This window comes from Peromyscus eremicus, chromosome 5 (genome assembly GCF_949786415.1).
Source record: "Peromyscus eremicus chromosome 5, PerEre_H2_v1, whole genome shotgun sequence".
NCBI classification, from domain to species: domain Eukaryota; kingdom Metazoa; phylum Chordata; class Mammalia; order Rodentia; family Cricetidae; genus Peromyscus; species Peromyscus eremicus.
This window is the reverse complement of record NC_081420.1, coordinates 97,129,840-97,157,476: the sequence shown is the minus strand read 5'-3', so window position 1 is coordinate 97,157,476 and position 27,637 is coordinate 97,129,840. Positions and strand designations below refer to the sequence as shown.

General features: G+C 48.8%; 2 protein-coding genes across 2 annotated transcripts in view; one reads left to right on the top strand and one right to left on the bottom strand.

Annotated features, from left to right (window-relative positions):
- The first annotated feature begins 648 nt into the window (after positions 1–648).
- On the top strand, positions 649–18,197 carry St3gal2 (ST3 beta-galactoside alpha-2,3-sialyltransferase 2). The gene is made up of 6 exons (XM_059263997.1): positions 649–1,176; positions 5,089–5,282; positions 10,135–10,314; positions 15,317–15,362; positions 15,648–15,767; positions 16,368–18,197. The coding sequence occupies exons 1-6, from the start codon at positions 838–840 to the stop codon at positions 16,539–16,541; spliced, it is 1,053 nt and encodes a 350-aa protein (XP_059119980.1). The 5' UTR covers positions 649–837; the 3' UTR covers positions 16,542–18,197.
- Positions 18,198–21,113: 2,916 nt separating this feature from the next.
- The window catches only part of LOC131911706 (ATP-dependent RNA helicase DDX19A-like), a 29,275-nt gene continuing 22,751 nt past the window's right edge, over positions 21,114–27,637 (bottom strand). Inside the window, 8 exon segments of the mRNA XM_059263996.1 lie at positions 21,114–23,301; positions 23,700–23,853; positions 23,855–23,892; positions 24,285–24,447; positions 25,179–25,416; positions 25,739–25,916; positions 27,005–27,119; positions 27,490–27,592. Coding sequence (XP_059119979.1) covers positions 23,240–23,301; positions 23,700–23,853; positions 23,855–23,892; positions 24,285–24,447; positions 25,179–25,416; positions 25,739–25,916; positions 27,005–27,119; positions 27,490–27,592 — 1,051 coding nt within the window. The 3' untranslated portion in view covers positions 21,114–23,239.

The window sequence follows — 27,637 nt, the reverse complement described above, 5'->3', positions numbered from 1 at the left end:
GACACAGCACCTTGCTGAGCAGCAGCTGGTCCCAGCTCCAGAGGACCACCCACCCACCCACCCCCAGCAGGAGTAGGTGCTCTGTGATCCCCTGTGCAAGGCAGCTGGGGCTGCGATAACCAGGAGAGAGGACCAACCAGCCCGGCTGATGGGAAGCAGCAGAACAGAAGCCGTGGAGGGAGAGGAGGGCCTTGGTTTTTACAGCAGTTTCCTGATGCCCATGATTGGTTTTCTTTCTGGCCTCAGGAGGGGCTCCTTTCCCCTGGCCCAGGAGTTGGGCCTGGAGGGCCTGCGAGCGTGAAGAGGACTCTTGCATGGAATGCAGGCCCCCTGAAGCCCGCGTCCTCGCCGCTGCTGAGATCAGAGTTCCAGGACTTCCCCACTGCAGGGGAGGAGGGGCTGCCTCAGTGTCTGCTCATGAGCCACAAGGACCCCGACTGCTCCAGACTGGACCTTTTCAAGCCGCCAAAGAGGGGAGTCCCTGGAGCTGGCCGCCAGCAGTCACAAGGGACTAGAGGGCTGGGATGGACTGACCTCTGCCTTGACAGGGTGGCAGGAGAAGCAGAGCCTCTGTGGCCCAGCTAGTGACTGAGAGACCCGATGAAGCCTTAAGGGGAGGCTCCAGTGGCTCAGGGACGGGGGGGAGGGAGGGGGGCTTCTCCTGCAGACGTGCTTTCTCCTTCTTTTGAGGGAGGGTATGACAAGAGTCCCCTGCCACACCTCGTGCCCCTATGCCCTTTATACGGGCTGCCGACCCAAGCAGGCTGCACCGTGGCTGGCCCCGCAGTAGGCTGGGAAAGGATTGGCCACGGTGACGGCTGCCCCGTGGCCAGCACGATGAAGTGCTCCCTGCGGGTGTGGTTCCTCTCTATGGCCTTCCTGCTGGTGTTCATCATGTCCCTGCTCTTCACCTACTCACACCACAGCATGGCCACCTTGCCCTACCTGGACTCGGGGGCCCTGGGGGGAACGCACCGGGTGAAGCTGGTGCCAGGCTACACGGGACTACAGCGCCTTGGCAAGGAGGGGCTTCCGGGGAAGAGCTGCGCCTGCCGCCGCTGCATGGGCGACGCCGGCACCTCTGACTGGTTTGACAGCCACTTTGACAGTCACATCTCACCGGTCTGGACCAGGGATAACATGAACCTGCCCCCGGATGTCCAGAGGTGGTGGATGGTAAGAGCCGTGGCCCCTTTGGCTTTCCTTTGGCAGCCTCTTTTCCAGAGTCGGTTCATTTGGGAGCCGCCCTGACAGCCCCCGTGTGGACTGTCTATCTCGTGACTCCCAGCATCCTGACCGAGTGGGAAGCCCATCTGGTCTGAGCCGAAGACCCGGATCAGATTGCTAACAGGCAGGGTGAGGTTCGACCTGGAAGGAGAGAGAACTACTCTTTGTGGTGCTTGTAGGAGTCCAGTGTACATCCCCCCCCCCAAAAAAAAAATGCTGTTGGTCTAGGTAGGCAGCACAAATGGCAAGAGCAGTCCCAGTGAGGAAGTAAGTGACGACCTGCAGGCCATGCCGGAGACAGAGGCCTTCCTGGGAGGGGGCAGATGCAGCATGCCACCCTGCCAGCAGGCGGCTCGTGCCACTCCCTCCTCCAACTTCTTTTTCCAAAATCGTTATTATTATTATTTATGGTGTGTGTGTGTGTGTGTGTGTGTGTGTGTGTGTACATGTGTCCACGTGTGATGTAGTGGTTGATGTATGGGTGCCACAGTGGACATGTGGCGATCCAAGGACAACTTTGTGGGGTTTACATGGGTTCCAGGGATTGAACTCGGATTGCCGGGCTGTACAGTGAGCATCTTTCCTCGCTGAATCACTTTGCCTGCCTTCCTCCAGCCTCTTATCAGACTCCAGAAGCCTGGTTTTGTATGCACAGCGTATATACATGCTTTTGACATTTTTTTTTTTTTTTTTTGGTATGTGAATGGATGTTCTGTGTGCATGTATTTCTGTGTACCGCTTGCGTACCTGGTGCCCTCAGAGGCCAGAAGAGGGCTTTGGATCCCCTGGAACTGGAGTTACGGACATTTGTGAGCCACCACATGGGTGCTGGGATTTGAACCTGGGGCCTCTGGAAGAGCAGCCAGTGCTCTTAACCGCTGAGCCATCTCTCCAGTCCTTATGTGTGCTGTGCATGTTTTATGTGTGTGTAAGCTGCAGGATTATGTTTGTGGAAGCCAGAGGTTGGGAAGTATCTGACTCAGTCACCATCCTACCTTTTTTTTTTTTGGTTGTTGCTATTGTTCTTTTTTGAGGCAGGGTCTCACTGTGTAACATTCCTGGCTGTTCTGGAACTCATCTGTAGACCAGGCTAGTCTTAAACTCCTAGAGATCTGCCTGCCTCTGCCTCCCAAGTGGTGGGATTAGGTATGCGCCACTGCACTGGCCATTCTTTTTTTTTTTTTTTTTTTTTTTTTTTTTTTTTTTTTTTTTAAATAGGGCCTTGCTGAATCTGGAGCTCAAAGATTTGGTTAAGCTGGCCAGTCAGTGAGAGTCCAGACTTCTGCCTGTCCACACACCACCAGCATCGGTTACAGAAGTGCATGGCCCCATCTGGCTTTTACATAGGTGCTAGGAATCCGAACTCAGGTTTTTATTGTTTGCACGACATGGACTTTTTACTGAGTTATCTCCCTGGCCCAGAAACATGGATTTTGTTTTATTTTTGTTTTTTGAGAAAGGGTTTCTCTGTGTAGCCCTGGCTGTCCTGAAACTCACTTTGAATACCAGGCTGGCCTCGAACTCAGAGAGATCCACCTGCCTCTGCCTCCCAAGTGCTGGGATTAAAGGCGTGCACCACCACTGCCCGGCCAGAAATATGGATTGTAAGACTGAATATCCTATTGGTAAATGTTGGCTCAGAGTAATTATAAACGCTTCAAGAGTCATCTTTGGTGCTTTGCAGTTGCCGGAGAAAATTGCTTTGGTCTGGGAGAGAACATTGTAAACCTCAGCTGCTAAGGGAGAGGGAGGCAGAGGAGCCCCAGAAGGGCCGATGCCAGGTCCACTCCTGTTTTCCTGGTCCCAGACCTTTTTGTTTTTCATATCCTCCACCCCGCCCCCATCATCTCTGGAGCATTAATTCCCAGGTTCTACAGGGCCATCTGGTTGCCTCCTGGGCCAAGAATGGGGCCTGTAGGCTGCCTGCTTTCCCTGGCATGGGGAGTCATTTCCTGTCCCTGTCCCTCCAGCCAGCACGGGAACACGATGACTCTCCTCTCCTTTTTCAGGGATATGAGGATATATGACCACACTTGTCAAGACAGCTGTGCAGAATCTGTTCATTGGCCCAGACTGTTAAGATTCCTCCAAGACATAGACCCTTCTTGTAGCAGAGTCCTGCCTGCCACTCACAACTACAATCATTTTTTGTCCCCCAAGACAGGATTTCTCCATGTAGTTTTGGTGCCTGTCCTGGAACTCATTCTGTAGACCAGGCTGGCCTCGAATTCACAGAGATCCACCTGCTTCTGCCTCCCAAGTGCTGGGATTAAAGGCGTGTGCCACCACCGCCTGGCTATTAGTCTTTGTATTATGGAGAAAATAAAGGTTCAAAAAGTGCCCAGTATCTGCCTGCCATTGTAGTCTCAGGGGTGGCCTTGTAGACCAAGACTCTGAGCTGGGGTGGATTCCCAGGGGACTAGACAGGCCTCGGTCACAGGGATGGAAATCAGAGGCTGTTTTAGGTGCTATGTTCCTCAATCCATACTTCTTCCTGTTACCCACCATCATCCCCTTTGGCCATAAAGTTGAGAATTCTTGTCTCAGAGCTTCTGCTCCAAAGAAGACTTTGGTCCCAGGAGCAGGTCCACAAACCCACGGGACTATGACTCAGTCTACAGCAATGTAGTCCAGGCTCACAGAGATCCACCTGCCTTTGCCTCCTGGGATCAAAGGTGTGTGCCACCACTGCCTGGCTGCTGGCTGGATTTTTAAAACTTATTTCTCTCTCTCTCTCTCTCTCTCTCTCTCTCTCTCTCTCTCTCTCTCTCTCTCTCTCTCTCTCTCTCTCTCTGTGTGTGTGTGTGTGTGTATGTGTGTGTGTGTGTGTGTGTGTGTGTGTATGTATGGGCATGTGTGTGTTACATCACATATGTGGAGATCAGAATCAATTTTCTTCAACTGTGTGGGTCCTAGGACTTAAATATTGGTTATCAAGCCTAGCAGCAAGTACCTTCATCTCCTAAGACATCTCACTGGCCCATGGATTTCTTTTCTTTTTTTTTTTTTTTTTTGGTAAGCATATAATTTTTTGTTTGCTGTGGGCCCCACCTCCTTTGTTCCTGTGCGTCATCTGCCTGGCCCCACTGAGCATGGAACTGTGCCGGGGTATGGTGGTATACATCTATTATCCCAGCACTCGGGAGGTTGAGGCAAGAGGATCACTGTGTGGTCAGAGCCAGCCAGTGTTACACAGCAGGCTTAAAACCAGCCTGGACTACATACTGAAACCTTGTCTCTAACTAAACACAATACTTAGGAGGTGGAGATGGAAGGATCAGGAGTTCAAAGCTAACCTCTGCTACATGGAGTCTTTGTTGATCATTAGCAGTTTGGGTCCCAGCTCTGGATAAGGGGCAGAGGGAACCAGTTTTCTTCCAACCACCGGCCTTTGAAGGAACTTATGTATTTTTTTTTCTTTCTTTCTTTCTTTTTTTTTTTTATGAGCTCCCTATGCTTCCCAGAGGGTTCAGCGTGGCTACAGACAAGTCCCACAGGTGCCCCCCAAAAGACAGATTGGAAAAGAACCCCCAAGGACATTGCTCTGCTTTATGACCCAGGCCTACAAGCCCCTCCAAAATGCCTCAAATAGCACTTTGACACCCAGCTCCCATCCCAAGTCTCTCTAGAACATTGGGGGAGCAGCCCATGATTGGCAGGGTACTGGGTATTGGTCTCTCAATAGTGAGACTCATTGGGAATCAAGACTTCGCTACCATTGAGAGAGGAGTAGTTCCTCAATGCCCGGGGAGGGGCTCCCAGAGAGCCCTGGGCAAGGAGGTCCGTGTGGCTCTGACTGGAGGGGAGGTTCTGACTGGAAGGGTGAATCTCTCTATCCTCACAGCCATCTCCCTTGCCCAGATGCTGCAACCCCAGTTCAAGTCACACAACACCAATGAGGTGCTGGAGAAGCTGTTCCAGATCGTGCCTGGCGAGAACCCCTACCGCTTCCGGGACCCTCAACAGTGCCGGCGATGTGCTGTGGTTGGAAACTCAGGCAACCTCCGGGGCTCTGGCTATGGGCAAGATGTGGACGGACACAACTTTATCATGAGGTGAGCCTTAGAGAACCAGGCAGGGAGCGGGGAAGACAGTCCACGAAGCGTCCTTGGGGTACCAGAGAGGACACCTTGCAGGAGTCCCTCCACCACCTGGGTCCCACGGATTAAACTCAGATTTTCAGGATTGGTGACAAGTTCTTTTACCCCCTGATGCCATCTTGCCAGTCTTCTTTGCCCTTTTCTGATAGGCTACAAGTGCAAGTGCCCAACCAGTGTGCTAAGGGACACCAGCACCCAGAGGGCTCAGTGCATAGGTTGGGTCTCGCCCTAGTTTTTCAAGGTTGGTGGAGAAAGTGTTCAAAATATAAATTTTGGGGGCTGGAGAGGTGGCTCCGTGTAAGAGCACTTGCTGTCCTTGCAGAGGACAAGAATCTGGTTCCCAGTACCTTATAGCAGCTCGAAGTCATCTGTGACTCTAGTTTCAATAGAACCCAATACTCCATGGGCGTGGCACATAATTGTTACATATATGTACATGTAGGCAAAACACTTATAAAATAAAAATAAATATTTTTTTGAAACCCACAAAATATATATTTGGGAGGCTAGAGATGTAGCTCAGTTGCCTGGCACGCACAAAACCCTGGGATTAATCCTGAACACTGCACACGCCAGGCTCTGTGGTATACTCCTGCCTCTCCTTCTGGTGTCAGGAGAACCCTAGTAAAGTTGCTAGGACTGGAGAGACAACTCAGCAGTTAAGAATACATACCGCTCCCGCAGAGGACCCAAGTTCACTTCCTGGTACCCGTGTCACATGACGTACCTGCTAGTGACTCAGTACCAGGGCATCTGGCACCTCTGGCTTCCACGGGCACCTGTACTCTCTCTCACACACACCTATACCCCCCAAAAATTAAAAATAATAACGAATATTTTTAACAGAACTGTTACTGGCAGGAGGTATTTCTACTGTTCTTGCAGTACACTAAATCAACTTGTCTCTAAAAGAGGATGAGGTGGGCATGGTAGCACACGTTTGTGAACCTCAGCTTTCTGGAGGCTGAGGCTGAAGAGCCCAAGTTCAAGGCCTGACTGGGCTGCCATAGTAAATTCCTGGCTTAAAAAAAAAAAAGTCTCAGAGCTAGGCACAGTAGCCGCACCTTTAATCCAAACACTCGGAAGGCAGAAACAGGTGGATCTCTGAGTTTGAAACAGCCTTGGCTACATAGTGAGACCCTGTCTCAGAAAAACCCCAAAGCTGGGGATACTGAGAGTTGGTAGAGTGCTTGCCTAGGACACACAAGGCTCTGGGTTTGAGCCACAGCACTGCGTAAGCTAGGCGTGGCGGCACCCCTGTATAGAGGTAGAAGGACAAAGAAGTTCGTGTTCATCTTTGGCTACCTAGTAAGTTCAAAGGGATACACGAGCCCTTCCCTGTCTCTGTCTCAAAAATAAAAGTAAAAGCCAGGCATTGGTGGTGCATGCCTTTAATCCCAGCACTCGGGAGGCAGAGCCAGGCAGATCTCTGTGAATTTGAGGCCAGCCTAGTCTACAGAGCAAGATCCAGGACAAGCACCAAAACTACACAGAGAAACCTTGTCTCGAAAAACCAAAAATAAAATTTTAAAAAATGTAAATAGGGTTGGGGAGATGGTTCCGGTTGTAAAGTGCTTGTTATGCAAGTATGTGTACCAGAGTTCAGGTATAATTGCACCCATGTCAAAGCTGGGTATTAGAGTATGCACCCATACCCCAGTGCTGGTGGGATTGGGATTAGTAGAGCCCAGAGGCCTTGATGGTCAGTCAGTCTAGCCAAATTGATAAGTTCAAGTTTCAAGGAGAAACCCTGTCTAAAAAAAATGAAGTGAGAACTGGGGAGATAGCTTAGTAAAGATAGCTTAGATAAAGAACTGGGGAGATAGCTTAGATAAAGGCACTTGTTGGCCAACCCTGACAACCTCAGTTTGGATTCTCAGAGCCCATAAGAAGAGCCAGATGCTGTAGCATAGGCTTCTCTAATCCCCGTGCTCCCCTGAAGGGAGCTGAGGGGCAGAGACCTGAGCACCCCTTGTCCCAGCCGGAACAGTGGCCAGGAGACCCTGTCTCAAGGAGGAAAGGTGAGAACTGACACCCAGACTCTGCTCTCTGACCTCCACACGTGTACCGCGACATGTGGACACCCCCACACAAACAAGCACACACAGCTAAATCAAGCAGAAAGCAACAGAGGAAGACTCCCATCTTCTAGCCTCTCCTCTAGTCAACTCCGAGCCTCTACACACACAGGTGAGTGCGCACACACAGGAATGAATGTATAAAGAAAATACCGAGATGCCGGCTTTCTACTAAACATCTCCTAGGATGAGCATTGCAGAAAGACCAGATTTCCCAGGAGGCAGAAGGCCTTTGTCTTAGACACTGTTGCTGTCTCCATAGCAACACCAACACAGCAATATGTCTCTGAGGATTTCCATAATTTTTTTTTTTTTTTTTGGATGATGAGCAATGGTGATGGATAGGGAGACAGGAGAATACTGAGTTCCGTCCAGAACTCCACTTGGATTATCTTCTTCGTGCATTGCTGGCACTTTAAAGGGAGGGAAGCTGGAAGCGGGTGAAAGAACTCTCTCTACTGAGGCTTCCGTTGCTTCCCTTCAGCCCTGGGGTACTTGAGAAGTCCAAAGCAGCTCTCAGATGCTCTGGGCAACTCTATCATTAGTTTCCTGGGTGATGATGGGGAAGCCCCAGGGGTCAAAGCCCACAGCTCCGAAAGCTGTGGCTACTTATGACATGGGTGTCCTAGCTGCAGACACATCCACAGATTCTCCTTCACACGAGGCAAGGTCACGATGTGGTGTTTGGCGTGGGTCCTAGAACGTCCTTGGAGAAAGGGTGACCCGGATGGTAGTTGACTGTCCAGGGTCTATATAGTGAGCCAGACGGCAGCAGAGGCGGCTGCTTGCAGACCTCTCTTGACTTGGAACCAACAAGGGAGGCCTTCCATCCCAGAATCAGGGAGAGCATTGCAGTGAAGTAGAGCTCGAGCTTCCTCTCTGTCCTCACACCTCCAGCTGTCTCCGCCTGTAAATTCTCTTAATCTTAGTTGATGACTGGAATGGGGGTCTCATCTTGCCGACACATCACTAGCCAGCAGATACATCCAGTTCCTAGCCTTGCCTGGGGATAGAAGACATGCTGTAAGCGTAAATGAAAGGGATGAGAGAGCCGGATACTGTGTGCTCTAAGTAAAGTTGAATCCACCCTGCCCAGCGTTTCTTTGGCTGCTGAAGGCAGCGAGGAACAGATAGGTTTCTGGAATGCGTGGCTCCGTGTCCCAGAGATCCATGTCATCCTCTGGCCCCTTTCCAGGGCATGACTTATCTAGAATGAATCAGCCTCCAAAAGAGTGCCACGTTTCTTCCCGTTCCTGTGGAGGCTATGAAACATCATCTTGGACGTTACTTTGCGGCTTCATTCCCAGTCCCTTGCTGTCTGGGGCCTGGCGTGGCGTCTACTCCTGGCAGGGCTGAGGAGTAGACGGTCTCACTATTAGGTCTTAAGAGAGCCTTCTTGAGACCTCCGGCTCCTGTACAGTGGAGAAAGCAGGCAGTGGGCCTTTAGAAGCCAGCCTGGGGCAGCCTTAGCCCCCATCACACAAAATAATAAGTTTCACTGCGATACTTTCCTATGTGTATGTAATTTATTTTGATCATAGTCGGCTGCTGTTGCTTTCTCTTGCTCCTCTTTCCCCCCCAGCGCTCTGCTGCCTCCTCCCGGGTTGTTGTCTTTTCATAGCTTTTTCTCAAATGAGATAATCGCAACCTTTTGATCTTCAGAGCTTTGGTGTTTTAGTCTCTGGTAAGATGAAGTTTGCTTCTTAGGTCCTCACAAGGGTCAGTCTGGATCCCAGCACCAGCCCAGCTCAGCCTCCATGTCCTTCTTGGCTTTTCCACCATCCACAGGCAACTGGGATTCTTCCCTACCTTCTCCGACACTTCTGCTGCTGGGAGAGAAGCAGGAGGCGAACAGCAGAGGTGCCCTGTGGCAAAGGAAGTCCCCACCCAGCTCATGGTGTCAGCCAGTCTGACAGGGGACGTTTGTACTGGGTTCACAGAGCTGGCATGAAGGCTAGGGAGGTACCTGGAGACTGTTCCTCCCCCCTGGGTTCCTGTGCCATAGTGAAGGAGCAGAGCTTATGGCCACCCTACTGTGGTAGTAATGATGCTGCAGAGTGTTCCATCCTCAGGAGACAGAAATGCCCACAGAAACAGTCAGCAGAAAACTAAGACCAGCAAGCTCATCAACTGTGGGGGAAGATGTTCACCAAAATGGGAGCCTTACCTGGACTTAGTGGTACACATCTATAATCCCAGCACTTGGAGGGTAGATGCTGGAGGGTCAGGAGTTAAAGGCCAAGTTAGGTCCATAGTAAATTTAAGGCCAGTCTGGGCTGTATGAGATCCTGTCTCAAAAAAGAACAAAAGACTCAGGGTCCTTTCCACCACTTGGATGTTTCGATGAATAGTGTTGGATTTGTTGCCAGCATGTAAAATTTATTCCTCTCTGATACATAAATGGTATTCAGTTGATGAATGGACAAAATGGAACCACCAGTCCTTTGATTAATGGAATGGTCTTATCTTTACTTAAGCAACCATTGCCTAGTCAAAGTGTACATCATTTTATACATTTTTTTTTGAGACAGGTATCACTCTGTAGCCCAGGATGTCCTCAAATGTATGGCAATCCTCCTGCCTCAGCTTCTTGAATGCTGGGACTATAGGCATGAGCCATCATGTCCAGCTTCCATTTCCATTTTTGGTGAGTGCCACATTATCCTCTAAAACACATGTACCACTTTCTATGGTAGTTCCTCTTCACGTTACCCTCTTTTTTCCTTCAGGATGAATCAGGCACCAACTGTGGGCTTTGAGAAGGATGTTGGCAGCCGAACAACCCACCATTTCATGTACCCCGAGAGTGCCAAGAACCTGCCTGCCAACGTCAGCTTCGTGTTGGTACCCTTCAAGGCCCTGGACCTCATGTGGATTGCCAGTGCCCTCTCTACAGGACAGATCCGATTGTGAGCCTCTTTGCTGGCTGAGTAGAATATGGGTGACATGGTTACATTAGAGAGAAGGGAGGGCTCAGAATGGGAATCAGCTGAGGGCACAGCTTATTCTGAAACCCCCAGTTTGCATGGTCTCTCCAGGAGGCAACTCTGCACTGTGGAGCTCTTTTCTCTGGTAACTGTCTCTGGGATTGTAATCCCATCCTACCTAGGAACCCTGGGCAATCCATGTCACTGAGGGGTCTGTTATTGTTGTTCTTATGATTTTATTTATTTTAACTTTTGAGACAAGGTCTTGATAAGTCACTAAAAAAGAAAAAGAAAAAAAAAAAAACTGGCCTTAATCTTGCTCTGCAGCTGAAGCAGACCTTGAATTTGTGATCCTCCTGCCTCAGCTTCCCTGGTAGCTAGGATTACAGGTCTTTGTCACACTTCTGGCTTACCAAAGGTTTGGTGGGGTTTGTTGTTTAATTTTTTAATATGCATACATTTATTTTATGTGTATGTGACTGAGTGTATATGTGTGCACCACATGTATGCAGGAGCCCAAGGAGGTTGAAGGAGTGTCCTAGAACTGGAGTTCCAGGGTGTGGGTGCTAGGAACTAAACTTGGTTCCTCTGCAGGTTTCAGCTGAGTCAGCTCTCCAGTCCCATGCTTTTTCTGGTTTATTCGTGTGTGTGTTTCTTGAGGCAGGGTTTCATGTAGCCAAGGCTAGCTTTGAACTACTTTTCCTGCCTCCACCTCTACAATTCTTGGATACAGGGATATGCCACTACACCTACCTACCAATTCTTAAAAACAAAATAAAAAATTAGATGTATTTATTTTAGAAGTATGAACGTTTGCCTGCACGTATATATGTGGTTACCATGTGTGTGCCTGGTACCTGAGTAGGTCAGAAGTGGTGTGAACATGACGCCTGAGTTCAGTCCCCACGACCCACATGGTAGAAGTTGAGAACCCATTCTCTCTGACATGTATGCTGTGGTGCTTGTGTACCTTCCTCACACAAATAAATAAAAGTAACTAAAAATTTCAAAAGAAGTGTACTAACCAATAACATTTTGACGAATTCAGATACTGTAAACGTGACAATTAATTTTAGAATGTCTTTATGTTCTAAAGGTCTTTGATCTAGTAGTACCCCCAATAACCCAATCATCTTATCCTAGCCCTAAATAACCACTTGGTCTACTCGGCCTCACCTTGTACTTTTTTTTTTTTTTTTTTTTTAACAGATCTTGCCCCAAGTTTATTTGTAAAAACAGAATAGGCCACTGATCATCTGCAAATAGTGTGTAGGTGTGTCACACCAGTCCCTCTGTCTTCACATTGGCAGACAGAAACCTTTTCTATGGGGCCTTCACAGGGGCCTGGGCACCTTTGGGAGCCTGAGCTGGAGCTGTGGCCTCTGCCTTGGTTTGAACCTTGGGCTTTGGTTGGCAGAGCCTACGACCCTTGGCCACGTAGCTTCTAATCCGCTTCCTGAGCTCCGGGTGAAAGATGAAAGCAACAGGGCTGAGTTTGCGTTTGGGGTCCTGTGGCATCTTGGGCTTAACCGCCTTGGGCTTCCCAGGGCCTGATGGCCTCTGCACGCGCACCCATTGCCTTCGAATTGTTTGCCTGCATCTTCTTCAGAACTTTCTTGTTGTGCTTCTCGGCAAAGCACATGTTCCTCAGGAACTTGGGGTCAACCCCTTTAAGAGATCTGTATCTTTGTGACTGGGGTTTCTTTTTTTCTTTTTCTTTTCTTTTTTTTTTTTTTTGAGACAGAGTTTCTCTATGTAACAGCCCTGGATGTCCTAGAACTCACTCTATAGACCAGGCTGGCCTCGAACTCACAGAGATCCTCCTGCCTCTGCCTCCAGAGTCCTTGGGATTAAAGGCAGGCACCACCACTGCTGGCCATGTTATTTCATTTTTTAACATTTATTTTGTGTGTGTGTGTTCATGGAGGGGTATTCACACAAACCACGGCTTGTGTGTGAAGGTCAGAGGACACTTCGTGGGAGCTGATTTTCTCCTTCCAACATGTGTGTCGTGGACATCAAATTTGGGCCATTTGGCTTAGCAGCGGCCACCTTTACTCTCTAAGCCATCTCCGGCCCTGTTTTAGTTCTGTGGAGAAAGGGTCTCACTGTAGTCCTGATGGGCCTGAATCTTTCCGTTATCCTCGGCCTGTGCCGTAAGGAGCCGAGACTGCAGGCAAGCACTACCACAGCCAGCAGGCCCATTGTCTTAGGTTTCTATTGCTGCAGTGAAACACCGTGACCAAAAAGCAAGTTGGGGAGGAAAGGGTTTATTTGGCTTATACGTCCATGTTGCTGTTCATCTCTGAAGGGAGTCAGGACAGGAACTCAGATGGGGCAGGATCCTGGAGGCAGGAGCTGATGCAGAGGCCATGGAGGAGTGCTGCTTACTGGCTTGCTCAGCCTGCTTATAGAACCCAAGACCACCAGCCCAGGGATGGCACCTCCCACCATGGGCCAGGCCCTCCCTTAATGATCACTAAATGAGAAAAAGCCTTACAGCTGGATCTCAGAGAGGCTTTTCCTCAACTGAGACTCCTTCCTATGATGATTCTAGCTTGTGTCAAGTAGATGCACAAACCAGCCATTATACCCATGTATTTTTATTTTCTTAATTTTAATTTTCTTTTTGATATTGATGTCATTTTGGGTTTTCGGGACAGGGTCTCTCTACATAACTCTGGCTGTCCTGGAACTCACTGTGTAAACCAGATGGACCTCAAACTGTCAGAGATCCATGCTCCTCTGCCTTCCAAGTGCTGGGATTAAAGGCATGTGCCTCCACGCTTAGCTTCTATGTATTTTCTTTTCTTTTCTTTTTCTTTTTTTTTAAGATTTATTTATTATGTATACAGTGTTCTGCCTGCATGTATGCTTCACACCAGATCTCACTACGGATGGCTGTGAGCCACCAGGTGGGTGCTGGGAATTGAACTCAGGACCTCTGGAAGAGCAGCCTGTGCTCTTAACCACTGAGCCATCTCTCTAGCCCCCTATGTGTTTTCCTAACACAAAAAAATGTTAATCTAAGTTATAGTTTCTAGGCTGTGGCTGTAACTTAGTTGGCTGAGTGCTTTCCTAGCATGTTTAGTTCCCTGTGGTTTAATCCCTACCACAGCAAAACCCTGATATGGTAGCATATATCTGTAACATTCTGAAGGTAGGGGCTGGGGATTTAGCTCAGTGGTAGAGCGCTTGCCTAGTAAGCACAAGGCCCTGGGTTCAGTCCTCAGCTCCGGAAAAAAACACCAAACCAAAACAACATTCTTAAGGTAGAGGCAAGAGAATCAGAAGTTCAAGGTCATCATTTTTTTTTTTTTTTTAAGAGAGACACATGCCTTTAATCCCAGCACTCGGAAGCAGAGGCAGGAGGATCTCTGTGAGTTCAAGACCAGCGTGGTCTACAGAGTGAGTTCCAGGACAGCCAGGGCTGTTACATAGAGAAACCCTGTCTCAAAAAAACAAAACAAAACAAAAAACCCACCTGCTGCTTTTGCAGAGGATCCAGGTTCAGTTCCCAGCACCCACATTGTGGCTCTCAACCACCCATAACTTCAGTTTCAGGGGACCCAACACCTTCTTCTGACCTCCAAGGCGCCAGACATACATGTGGTGTACATACATACATGTAGATATACACATTAAACATAAAACTAAATTGGGCTGGAGAGATGGCTCAGCAGTTAAGAGCATTGACTGCTCTTCCAGAGGACTTGAGTTCAATTCCCAGCAACCACATGGTGGCTCACAACCATCTGTAATGAGATCTGGCGCCCTCTTCTGGCCTGCAGGCATACATGCAGGCAGAACACTGTATACACAATAAATAAATAAATCTTTTAAAAAATAAATAAATAAAAATTTTTTTTAAATAGTAAGAAGGCTGAGAGTACAACTCTGAGACAGGGTTTCTCTGTGTAACAGCCCTGTCTCAAAAAAGAAACGAGAGAGAGAGAGAGAGAGAGAGAGAGAGAGAGAGAGAGAGAGAGAGAGAAAACTTAGCGATTCTCTCACTCCAGGATGTCCATTGCTTCATCTGGGGAAAAGGAGGGCTGTAGTGCTGAAGTGCCTGGGTACTCAGTGGATTCGTCAGTTACAGGAGCCACGCCAGCCAAGCAGGAAACTGGGTCTGGCCCAAGCCTGAGGACAGCAGAGAAAGTCACTCTAGACACAGGTCACTTGCATAAACATGGTGTCCTAGCTAGGGTGACTACTGCTGTGATGAAACACCATGACCAAAGCAACTTGAGGAGGAAAGGGTTTCTTTGGCTTACACTTTCACATCACTGTTCATCACTGAAGGAAGTCAGGACAGGAACCTGGAGGCAGGAACTGAAGCAAAGACTGGAAAAATGTGGCTTACTGGCTTGCTCCTTATGGCTTGCTCAGCCTACTTTCTTTCTTCCTTCATTTGTTTGTTTTTTGAAACAGGGTTTTTCTGTGTAACTGCCCTAGCTGTCCTGGAACTCGCTCTGTAGGCCAGGCTGGCCTCAAACTCACAGAGATCTGCCTGCCTCTACCTCCCAAGTCTGGGATTTCTTATAGAACCACAATGGGCTGGGCCCTCTTACACCAATCACTAGTTGAGAAAATGCCCTATAGCCCAATCTTACACAAACATCTTCTCAACTTAAATTCCTCCTCTCAGATGCCTCTAGCTTGTGTCAGCTGACATAAAAAATGAGCCAGGACACATGGTGAGTTTGAGATGATTAGCTAATCCAAGTGTAGAGTTCCCCAGCAAACAGCTTAGGGGAGAAAGATTGAGATTGGAGATCCCTAGGCTTGACTAGACGATCCCAATTTTATCCTGAAAGCCGCTGAAGGGTTCTGATGAAGCTCCTGCAGTGATGAACTTGCAATGGAAAGAGATCAGTCTAGAAATTGTGAGGCTGTCACCATTTGGTCTTAAGGAGCAGAAGAGGTGTTGCTGGCTCCTGGAGAGCCATCTGAAAGGGTTGTTTTGTTTTCTGTCTTCTTGCAGCACCTACGCTCCAGTGAAATCCTTCCTTCGGGTGGACAAAGAAAAGGTAAGTTCCCTACCTCTTCCTCTTGACCCCCCCACCACCCACCACCACCATGGAATGATGCTGCCTCACTCAAGGTGTGCCTAGTCCTATGGCTCAGCACTGGCCTAGTGCCCTTCTAAGACCATCCAAATCTGCATCTGCTGGCATGCCTGACTCCAGTGCTGACCGCAGGAACCCAGGAAAACCCACGTGTAGCACTAGTGAGGGATTGCCAGAAGCCGCTCAGAGCCTGACCTGCGTCTCTAGGCCTCCAAACGCCTCATGTGCCTCTTCTTTTCCTCCCAGGTCCAGATTTACAATCCAGCCTTCTTCAAGTACATCCATGACAGGTGGACAGAGCATCATGGACGGTACCCTTCCACAGGGATGCTGGTGCTCTTCTTTGCACTACATGTGTGTGATGAGGTAGGCAGTTGGTGCCAGTCTAAAGAAGTAGCAGAACTGAAAACAGGGACACAGCCCTTTTCCCATCTTAGCAGTGGCCCTGGGGACATGGATTAGGATTTCTCATATCTGTACTATAAACAGTATATTTGCAGTTCCCAATCTTTATTACCTTTTTGACTTTAATAAAATTACTTAGCCGGGCGTGGTGGCACTCCCCTTTAATCCCAGCACTCAGGAGGCAGAGGCAGGCAGATCTTGTGAGTTTGATGCCAGCCTGGTCTACAGAGTGAATTCCAGGACAGCCAGGACAACACAGAAAAAAATCTGTCTCGGAAAACCTAAATAAATAATAAAATTACTTCATTAAAAAGTTAAATTTATAGCTGGGTCATGGTTGGCACCTGTAATCCCAGCTGTGAAGAAGCTGAGGTAGGAGCCGTTTGAGGTCAGCCTGGGCTACATAGGATCCTGTTGTAGAAAAGCAAAAAATGAATGAGAAAAAAGAGGCAGCGGTCCCCTCTGAGTCAATGTCCTTTGGCCTGGCTTGGGTGTCCCCCCAACCCCCATCCCCGCCACGGTCCCCGGACTCCCAGTGACCCCTGTGCCACCCTCCCACAGGTGAACGTGTATGGGTTCGGGGCTGACAGCCGAGGCAACTGGCACCACTACTGGGAGAACAACCGGTATGCGGGCGAGTTCCGGAAGACGGGCGTGCACGACGCCGACTTCGAAGCCCACATCATTGACATGCTGGCCAAGGCCAGTAAGATCGAGGTCTACCGAGGGAACTGAGCTGCCCACAGCGACATCAGGACCAGTCAAACCTCGGTCGGGCGAGCACAGGGTGCCGCCCACCAATCAGACTCTGCACCATCCCCCGCAACCAATCAGTGTTGCCGTTGGGCGGAGCTTCTTTCTCAGCCAATCATGCGACTCAAGGAGAACTTCCGGCGCCGCCGTCTCCACCAATCATGGCCTTGGGAGACGGCGGGGCCTCGACCCCCCTCCCCCTCCTCTGCTTTGGATAAGAGTTTCTTTTCCACCTTTTACGAGGCCAGTGCTGGGCCTGGGCAGGAGTGCCTTGGACTGCTCATTTCCAGCTTAGGCCCGGATGGGAGAGTGAAGCCCGCCAAAGAAATATGGTCGCGGTGAGACCCTCGCCAGGGCATTCCGTGGCTCACCAGGTAGTAGGGGATTAGATTCACTCCCAGCAGGGTGGACCTCCCTAGGGCTTCACTCCTTAACTAGTGTCAGCAAGGGGTAGGAAGCTCCACCGGGTCACATGCAAGGTGCTTCTCTCACGTGTGCCCTCACTTCTACTGTCCCCCCACCACCTTCTCAGCGTCTGACCTTTGGCCCTGGGCTTACTCTCCAGCTCACCCGTTGATCTGGAGACAAAATGACACGGCCGGGACCCTGCTGCTCACGCCCTCACACACACACAGCCCTTATGTCTTTAGTCCTAAGGCGAGAGCAGCGCAGTGGACATCAGGCTGGAGAGGAGAGCCCAGCTGCCTGTGCATGTACCTTTTTCTTTCATTGTTACCCCAAAGAGGAGCAGGCAGCCTCTTGCTTGGGGGTAGGAATTGCTTTGGGCTCATACTTTAGTTACCCTGAAGCTGCCAGGGATGGCTGCCCAACCAAGATTGCTTGACAATTCTTTGCAGGCCTTGCCGATGGCCTGGAGCTTTGCTGGGGAGGAGCGGATTGGTGGCTGCCAGGCATGCCTCCTCCTGTCCGCACCTTAACCTGCTTACTCGCCTGATCTAACCCACTTTCCAGCTCCTAAAGGGCTGGTGAGTAAAGAGTCAGGGGCTACAACTGGAAGCTACTTGCATGACTCGACCCCAAGTCAAGGTTGAGATTCAGTGGGCTTCAGGGAATGTCTCAGGCCACAGAAAGTACTCCCCTTTCCCTGCAGTGTCCACATAAATATTCTCCATTCTTGATAAGTTGACATTACCAAGCAGCCTCCTGGTTGGGGGACAGTCACCCACAAGGGATAGTATTAGAGGGTGGGGATGAGTCAGCAAGTACCCCTAAAAACTAATACATTGAGAACTTTTCTTGAATCTGTTCCTTCCCAGTTCCAAAAGCAGGGGTGGAGTAAAAGGGGCTACGCTGAGTGGGGCTACAGGAGAACCTCTCAGGGCGCTAACCATCTGGCAGTCGAGGCACCAGCCATTCTGTTCTTGCCTGTCTCATCTCTGCTCTCTCAAGAAGCTGCTGTGATGAGAAGTTGAAAAACAATGCAATTATGCCAAACAGTATTGAGAAGAATAATTTATTTTTCTCCCCTTCCTTCCTTCCTTCCTTTGTTTTGTTCAAACCATTAATCCCCGCCTGGAAGAGGTAGGTCCCAGCACCCAGATCCTTTCTTCTATAGTTATTTAAACATTTAAATTTTTCCTTCCATTTCTTTTTCTGAATTAAAAAGAACAAACCCCATGGAGTCACTTATCTGTTCTGAGCTGTACTGTCTTAGGTGTATCTTAGAAGGCACTATACTGGTAAGGATGTTTGGGAGAAGAAAGCAATTCTGATACTCTTACACATTAGCCTAGTTCATGGGCTCTGCTCTCGGAAGTCTCCCAAAGGATTATGAGTATTACGTTTCAAAAATCAATTTATTGCACCAGGTGTGGCAGCAGGTGCTTTTAATCCCAGCAGTTGGGAGGCTGAGGCAGGAAAATAACTTAAAGGCTAACCTCAGATACATGGCAAGTTTAAGGCCAGCCTGGGCTACCCAAGAACCTTTCTCAAAAGGAAAAAAAAAAGCGAGCACAGATCAGTTCATTGTCCCCTCTTCAGATTCCTCTAAAAGAGTAAAAGACTTGGGAAGAATTCCTGTCTCCCGTGAAATGGCCTTTCGTAAATGCAGAGCCTCTACTAGAGGCTCATGTTGGTTCATCTAAGTAGCCATAAAGCTGTCCTTTCCCCATGGGGTGGGTTCCTTCCTGGAGTTCTGTCTTTGGCATTTTCTGCTGACTCCAATCACACTACATCTTTTTGCCAGTGTAACAAGGTGTCATACAGAAGGAGAGTTCTGTGGGAGAACTGCTGGGCAGGCATAGAGTGCCTCTCTCGGCTTTGCAATCACTAAGATGAATAATGCTTAAGGATAAATGCTTCAACTTCAGTAGGGTACCTGGAAAACTGGGGGGAAATTACTAAAACAAGAGTCAAACTGGATCTCAGAAATAATTTAAAAACCCCTACAGGGAGTAGGTTTTTAATATACCATTACATCTTGGATATCTAACAGTTCTGTAGTTGGATTTTTTCAAGCTTTCTGGTTTCCCTTATTGAAATGTAAGGCTTTTTTAAAAATTCTATTGTTAGCTTTTTTAGTCCTGGCTGTCATGGAACTCATTCTGTAGACCAGGCTGGCCTTGAACTAACAGAGATCCACCGGCCTCTGCCTCCTGAGTGCTGCGATTAAAAGCATGCACCACCAGCAGCAGCTTATTAGATGACTTTTTACAGCTGTTGTAACTCATTCCTATAGTCTTCGGGAGGTTGAGGACGTATACCATTTAACCAAACACTAACAGACACTTCCTTGGTATCTTACTTAGTCCATGGGGTTTGCACTCTGGTTAACTCTTCTGTTGCTTCTGAGTCTAGGGATAAAGGACTGTCCTTTCTGTTAAAATAGGGGACCAATGTGGAGAGGCTACATTAGAGTTTTATGTGTAGAGACAGAACCTATCAGTTATCAGGACTGACACTAGAGTAGCCGTAGAATCAGCTGGGGCCTAGGATGAGAGCCATTTTTACTCCATTATTAGTTCACAGACTATCTGCCTAGCTTTTTTTCCCCCCTCAAGACAGGGTTTTTCTGTGTAGCCCTGGCTATCCTAGAACTTGCTGAAACCAGGCCTCAACCTCACAGAGATGCACCTGCCTCTGCCTCCCAAGTGCTGGGATTAAAGACGTGCGCCACCACCGCCTGGCTGTCTGCCTTGTGTAGGCTATGTTCTTCATTTTCAGTGTTATCATTTGGGTCACAGTGGTATTAACTATTGTTCCATCGTGCTTTGTGCCTTCTCACTCCCGTTCCCCTTTTCTGAAATATCACAGTGCCCACATCCATATATACAAACGTTGCTGTCTGGCGCACTACTACCCATCCAAGGTGGACCTTGAATTCATCTCACACACCTGTTCTCCTTTTCACCCTCATTCAAGGGCTGGAACTCTGGCCCATATACACACACCTCTGTCACACTTCACTTTTATGGGCCCAAAATCTCTCACATCCAAAAGACCATTTAAACACGGTTGTTCTTTCCTTTGATGGAAAGGGATCTTACTGTTGCATAGGCTAAATCTCTGAATTCTGGGCAGGGGATACTGCGCTGGCTAGGATAACAGGTGAGCACCAACACATCAGCCATCTTAAGATCTGCATGAACGACCAGCCCGTCTTCCGAGGGTTGGGATCAAAAGCGTGGACCACCAAGCCTGGAATCTCTGTGGCGCTGGGGAGTGGGGATGGAGGAAGGAGCCGTCTCCATGGGACGTGACCAGAACGGACCCGAACATTCTGCCCGAGGCCAACCTGGGGCCCGGCTGCCGATCCTGTGAAACCCAACAACTTGGAGGTGTTGGTGAGATTACCCTACTGATCAATGTGTACAGCTGAGATCCATTCAGGAGAAAGGTTTCAGAAGCCTACAGCCTGAAGTCTAAGGAAACAAGATCAGCTGAGGAGTTGGCGAGTGAGCAAAACACGACCAGAGAACGCAAGAGAAGAAGCCATCCAGCCACTGAACCAGATCACCAGAGTCATAAGCCCATCCATCCTACACCGACTGGGAACAGCCATTGGTGCCCCAGAGACCGGACAGCGGCCTCTTTCCCTGCCCCCACACCAAGAAAACCATCCCATGCGACACTAACAACCACTGGAGCCATAAGCCCACCCTGCACCAACTGGGAACAACTGCTCCCTGAGACAGAACCCACTAACACTGATTGGACTAAGCTGATCCCAGAGAAACAGAGCCCAACAGCACTGATTTGACCAAGAACTCCTAGTGGACCAAGACTATCAATTAGAACAAGAGAGGCACCTTCAGACACAGACACCGCCTACACCGAGCAGAGGAAGAGATGAGTAGACGCCAGTGCAAAAATACAGTCAACAACATAAAGACCTATGTGACAACATCAGAACCTAGTGATTCTACACCTGCAAGACCTGAACATTCCAAGGCAGAAAAAGTAGAACTCAATCCTAATATGGCTTTATGAAGATGATAGAGGCCCTTAAAGAGGAAATGAAAAACTCCCTTAAAGAAATGGAAGAAAAAAAAAAATATCTGCATGAACATAAAAATGTATTACCCACAAATTGACTCTATAGGAAAAATGATTTTGTTTTGTCTTTGAGACAGGGGCTCTATGTAGCTCTGGCTGTCCTGGAACTCAAGATCTTGCTTCCTGACTGCTGGGATTAAAGGTCATTAGGTCTCTGGGAGTGGGGTATGCATGACTGCCAGGTGCCCAAAGGAAGCAGAGGCATCAGATCCTTCTGGAACTGGATGTAATACAGTTGTGAACCACCTAACATGATGGGGTGCTGGGAACCAAAGGTCCTTTAGAAGGGTGCTCTTAACTGGCAAGCCATCTCTCCAGCTCCTAGCCTGGCAGTTTAAAAAATTGATAACACAAAGTTGGGCATAGTGGCAGAGGCAGGTGGATTTCTATGAGATTGTGGGCAGCCTAATCTATATAGTGAGTTCCAGGACATCTAGAGCTATACTGTGAGACGCTATCTCAAAAAATAACAGGCCGGGCGGCGGTGGTGCACACCTTTAATCCTAGCACTCAGGAGGCAGAGCCAGGTGGATCCGAGTTCAGGGCCAGCCTGGTCTACAGAGCGAGATCCAGGACAGGCACCAAAACAACACAGGGAAACCCTGTCTTGGGGAGGGGTGGTGGTGGGGAACAGAACACAACAAAGGAATATACAGAATTGGAAAGATAATGAGTTTTTTTTATATTGCTGCAGTAACAAGTTGGTAACAGCTTTTGAGGCAAGCTTAATTGGTGGTGAATTATGACTTTAAATGTTCCCACTCTGACCCAAGAATTCCATCTCCAGGAATGTAAGAGCAGTTCTCACCATGATCCAAGACAGGGCCTGAGCTAATCCCTATGGCACTACAGGTAATGGAACATGCTAGAAATCCACCCTACCTACCACTGGGGAATGGTGAAATGTGTGCCAGGGTGGCCACACACTGGGAATGACAGCTACCTTCCAGAATGAAACAGATGTGTGTATATGTGCTGAAACCTCCAACAAAGCCTGCAATTGAATCATCAGGTTACAAAGTAGTGTGAAGTGCTCACACGTCTGCAAGTGTGGAAGACAGAAGAGAGCCGTAGGACATGGTGAGCAACCCGGACACTGTGCTGCCTCTTGAGTAAACACAGAGCACCATTTTACACACTTTAATGAGCTCATATTAGTCTAGTAAGCAGAAAAATACGAAATAACAAACCATGATTAGTAAAATGTTTCTCATAATTACTTCAAAATTTCTGAAAATGATGTGTTATCACTGTGATTTATCTAATATTGTTCATACAATGTATGAAGTAACCCATAAGTCTGCTAATGCATAATGAATAGATTTTGTTTGGTCATAACTTCCTTTCTGAATCGCTGCTTGGCATGAAATCCCATGGATCAGAACCAAACAATGGAGCCAGGTACAGACAGATGGAGTGAACAGGAGGAAAGACAGGCCCCCATCTTCAAAGGGGTCATCTGCCCGATACTCCAATCTCCCTTGTAAGTCTATGATTTTGCTGACTTCCATCTTGTCTGGCAATCTGAAGAATACAGCAGCAGCCAAGATGCTCACCAGGAGGGAGAGGAAAGGTGGTATGGGTGGGTGGGGCACCGGAGCTCTCCTGGCCCACAAAAAGGCATCTGAGCTACAGGCAGGGCTCTCCTGGCCTCTCCGAACCACCTTGTCCTCTGTCATTTACTCAGGCTGGAGGTGGTCCAAACACATGAAGCCAGAGAGTGGGCAGCAAGTTCTGGGCCCAAACATCACCAACAGCTACCATACTGCCACAAAAGAGAAAACTGGCTTTAGAAGGAGATAGAGCTGAGAACTCTTTTTTCAGACAAGGTGTCACTTTATAGCTCTGGCTGCTCTGGAACTCTGTAGATCAGGCTGGCCTTGAATTCACAGATACTCCTGCCTCTGCCTCTTAAGTGCTGGTTTTAAAGGTGTGTACCACCACACCTGGCTAGGGACTATTTTCTAAAATGCAAAATTTTTCCTTGGAATTGCCCCATCATTTGCAAATTTCTGTTAAGTCCAAACGTAATTCTGAATGAGGTAGGTAGTCTCTACTCAGGCCTTGGTCTTTGAGGTGCCGCCTGTCCAGGCCTATGCCATGAAAGCACTAGGCTCCCAGGCAGGGACAGTGCTGAGGGGGGCGCCAGTCGCTGGTGAAGCTGCTCAGTTGGCTATCTTCTCGATCTCATCCAAATCATCTGTGTCCAATCTTTCTATCTTCTTATCTGAGGAAATAAAGATTGGAAGACCACTGTGGACCACCGTGGAAATATAACAGAAGTCACCTAGAACAGCATGGCAGTCTGGGGGAGGGCAGGCGCCCAGCTGTGGGACAGTGTGCTTCCTCTAGGCACAGGGCAGGCTTCTGAGCCTGAGCAGCTGGCAACAGGGTCCTGGGCACCGATCCCAACTTCTCAGGGAAGTTGTCAGGTTCTCCTAGCTTGGTGCCAGGGCACTGACACTCCAGTCCCTGAGCCCTGAATGTGCAGGAGCTCTCCCTGACAGCATCCACGTGGAGACAGCAAGTGCAGGGACAGAGCCCGCCTCAGGGACAAAGGAAACCTCCCCTCTCCCACATCCCCTCTGAAAAGAGTCCCAGGCGCAGCTGACTCCAGGGACTCACTAAAATGCTCCTGGATTCTGTTGAGGATGTTCATGCTGTGCTTGCTGTCAACCATGTTCACGGCCAGACCCCTCTTGCCAAAGCGGCCCGTGCGCCCGATGCGGTGCAGGTAGGTCTCGTTGTCTGGGTTCCCGTCCTTGTCCACAGGAAGGTCCAAAATTGATGACCACAGACACTTGTTCAACATCAATACCTGCACAAAGGGGTTGGAGGGAGGCAGGCAGGAGACAAGGGGGGCACCGTCAGCCACACACACCCACTTCACTGGAGACATGGCTTGGGCAGGTCACACTGGGCTGTGGGCACTAAAGAGGGACATCTGCAGGACTGTAGCCTAGGCAGAAGAACAGAACTCTGCCAGAAGTCAGAAAGCGAGTATCTAGAACCCTAAGTTTCACCCCACCAAGGCAGGACTGCTGGCTTCTTCCAAGTGGTTCTTACTGCCCAAGGAGAGACTGATTCTCTCCTACAAAGGAATGTCCCTAAAACCCTCCCGCCTCCGTGAGACCACGGCTACAAGCACTTTTCTTGCTCACAGGGCCCGGGACCCTCGCCTGGTGAATGGGGCGGCCATCCTCTGCTCACCACGGGCACACACGTTGGTGGTCACCAGGACCTTCTCTTTGCCTTCTCGGAAGCGCTCAATCACAGCCGCCCTCTGTTCCACCATCATCTCTCCACTCAGCAGAGCCACCTGGTGGCCCTCTTTGGAGAGCTCTGCTGCCAGCCAGCCAGCGGTTTTGCGCGTCTGGGGGGAAAAAAAACACACAAACACACACACACACACAACTGTTTAAGAAATATTAGTGCCTAAAGAGACAATTGTGGATCTAGAAGATTCTATCTGACACTTACTAGGCAAACATTAAATGTGCTAAACAAAACTGCCAACCTGACAGTACAATAGCCAGCAAAATTGTCACTTGGGAAACAATTTTACAATGTTCCTACTAAGCTGAGTAGAGGTGGTGTGCCTTTAATCCCAGCACTGAGGAGGCAGAGGCAAGCGGATCTCTGAGTTTGAGGCCAGCCTGGTCTACAGAGTGAGATCCAGGACAGCCAGGGCTACACAGAGAAACCCTGTCTTGAAAAACCAAACCAAAGCAACAAACTAAACTAAACTAAAATCACAGTGAAAAGTCTTATACTAACAGAAGACGACATGTCTTATTCTTTTGTTTCCTAACAGTATTTTCAAGTGCTTCTTCCTGTGACAATTTAATCAATTTGTTAAATTTCTTAAATCATTAGCAGCCTTCTTTTAGATTTTTCCAATAACGTATCCCCTACAAATATATACTGTTGCAGGAATGCTGTGTTAAGCTATGTAACTCCTAGAACATGGTCACTAAAGAAACCACCCTCTCTATCTCCACAAGCCAGTTCCTTGCTCCACACAATTTGAACCTCTTGCGCAAAGGAAGTGGGGCTGAAGGACGGAGGCCAGTGCACCCCTGCAGGCCTGCAGCAGCTACTCACATGGCAGAAGATCATGGCTTGGGCGATGGTGATGGCCCCATACAGGTTGCACAGGGCCTGGAACTTCTCCTCTCTGTTATTGCAAACGACATAATACTGTTTGATGGTGTCCAAAGTCTCCTCTTCACGCTTAAGTTTGATGATGTTGGGGTCTGGGACCACCTTCTGGGCAAACTTCCACACTGAGTCTTCAAAGGTGGCAGAGAAGAGCAGCATCTGGCAGTTTCTGGGCAGCATCCTGCAAGTGGAGACCCAGGCACTTTGAGCGACTCCAGGGTTTTTGCCAGAAGGCACACAAGCCCAGCCTTCGCAGCCTGGATGGGCTGCAGCCCCAGCAGGCTGAGTGGGATACAGAGCATCCTGGGAGGGAGGAGCAGACCAAGAGTGTCGCTGTCTGAGTGAGGGTCCCGGGTCTCCCGCTCACCAAGCCCCAGGCTGGGAGCATGGTGAGAGCTGCTGTGGAAATGGCCCATCACCCAAATACTGCTGCACAGAGCAGAGCAAAGAACCCAAAGATGCAAGAGGAGACTGTGGAAGTTCCTCCTGGTTCCAGTTCCTACCTCTGGATGCGGATGCTCTGGTCTTGGTGGCCCTGAGTTGCTATCATCACGTCAGCCTCGTCCAGAACAAACACCTTGATCTTCTTGGGGTCAATGAACTTCAGCTTGGAGCACCAGTCCAGGACGGTCCCGGGGGTGCCAATGACAATCTGCTCACTGACCTTCTGACCTCTGTCCACTGTGGAAAAGACATGTTCTCTTCAGGTATTCCAAAGGAAAGCCAGCTCTGGGAATAAAAGCCTTATACATCCTCTCAGAACTGTCAGAACAAATCAACTCCAGATTTCACAACACGTGTAAAGGCCCCTGTCAGGCCTGAACTTTGTTCAGTCCTGGGAACTACATGGTGGAAGGGAAGAACTGACTCACACAAGTTATCCTCTGACCTAAACACACAGTGCCTACCGAACTCCCACCACATAAATAAAACACACCTGAGGGTCAGCCTTGCTTTCTTCAACTGTGAAGTAGAACAGTACCTGTACAGTGCACTGTGGACACAAAACGTGCAAGTTTCTTTCTACGTTTGCCTAAAAACGTTGAAAACAGTTTCTGGGTTTTTTGTTTGTTTGTTTGTTTTGAGACAGGGTTTCTCTGTGTAGTTTTGGTGCCTGTCCTGGATCTTGCTCTGGAGACCAGGCTGGCCTTGAACCCACAGAGACCCACTTGGCTTTGCCTCCCTAGTGCTGGGATTTAAGGTGAAAACATTTTTTATTAGTTTGGGAGGGGTGTAGTGTTTTTTGCATGCCCGGTGCCTTCAAAGGCCAGAAGGGGGCTCCAGTTCCAGGGGATCTGGAGTTACAGACAGTTGTTAGCTGCCCCATGTGGGTCCTAGGAATTGAACCTAGGTCCTCTGAAAGAACACCTCTGAGCCATCTCTCCAGCCCTCTCCTAAATTTAATATCATGCAGCTCTTCTTTAACATGATTTATCATTCACTTTCCCATGTAGTTCAAGTCTTTCCTCCTAAACTGGTAGCTCTGAGTGAAGGATCCTAGCACAGATTTTGTTCTGCTTTCTGGCCTACAGACATTCTACTTGTGTAACAAGTTCTCCTCAAGACAAATCTCTAGCTTAAAACACACACACACACACACACTCTGAAACTTCAGCTAGCTCAAGTTGAAACTTATATAACTGTTTATAAAGTTACTAATGCGAGTACAATAACATTCCATTATGAGAGATTAGTCTTGTCAGGCATGCATGGTAGCCCAGGCTTACAAATTCCAAGATCTTTGTTTAGGTCTCATCCCTTATACTCACATTTATTGCCTCGAACAGCATAAGCTAGCTTCAATTCTGGATGAAATTTGCCCATCTGCTCAATCACTTTTCCTGTTTGAAGTGCCAGCTCATATGTTGGGGACAGGCACAAACACTGGCAGAGAAATCATAGATGAGTTTAGGAATGGACAACAGGCCTCAGCCCACAAGCATACTGATGCTATTTCCTCTTGAAATAGTGCAGGGGACCTTCTTATCAAGCAGGCCCACCTCTCATCTGCAGAACAAATGCCTCAGTAAAGAACCCTGCCCTAGTGGGACCCCTACTTTGGTATTGGTAGTGGCCTTAAGAAACAGTGCTTAAAGTTGCTGTCTCCAAAAGTATTCTACCTTGTTAAGGCTTCAGCACTATCCTGCTTTGCAGGAGCCAATGACTAAAGTGTGAATGTTAGTCATACCTCATCAGATGGCACTACTCTGTCTCAGGGCAGACAAGTCAGAGTCCCCAGGCTTCTAACGCTCACCTGAGGATATCTGTCTGATGGTTCCACTCTGCTGAGCATAGCTAAGACAAAGGCGGCTGTTTTCCCAGTACCAGACTGAGACTGGGCGATTAGGTTCTGCGGGCTGCATTGACAAAGAACAGAAATAATTTAATATTGGAGCAAGGTA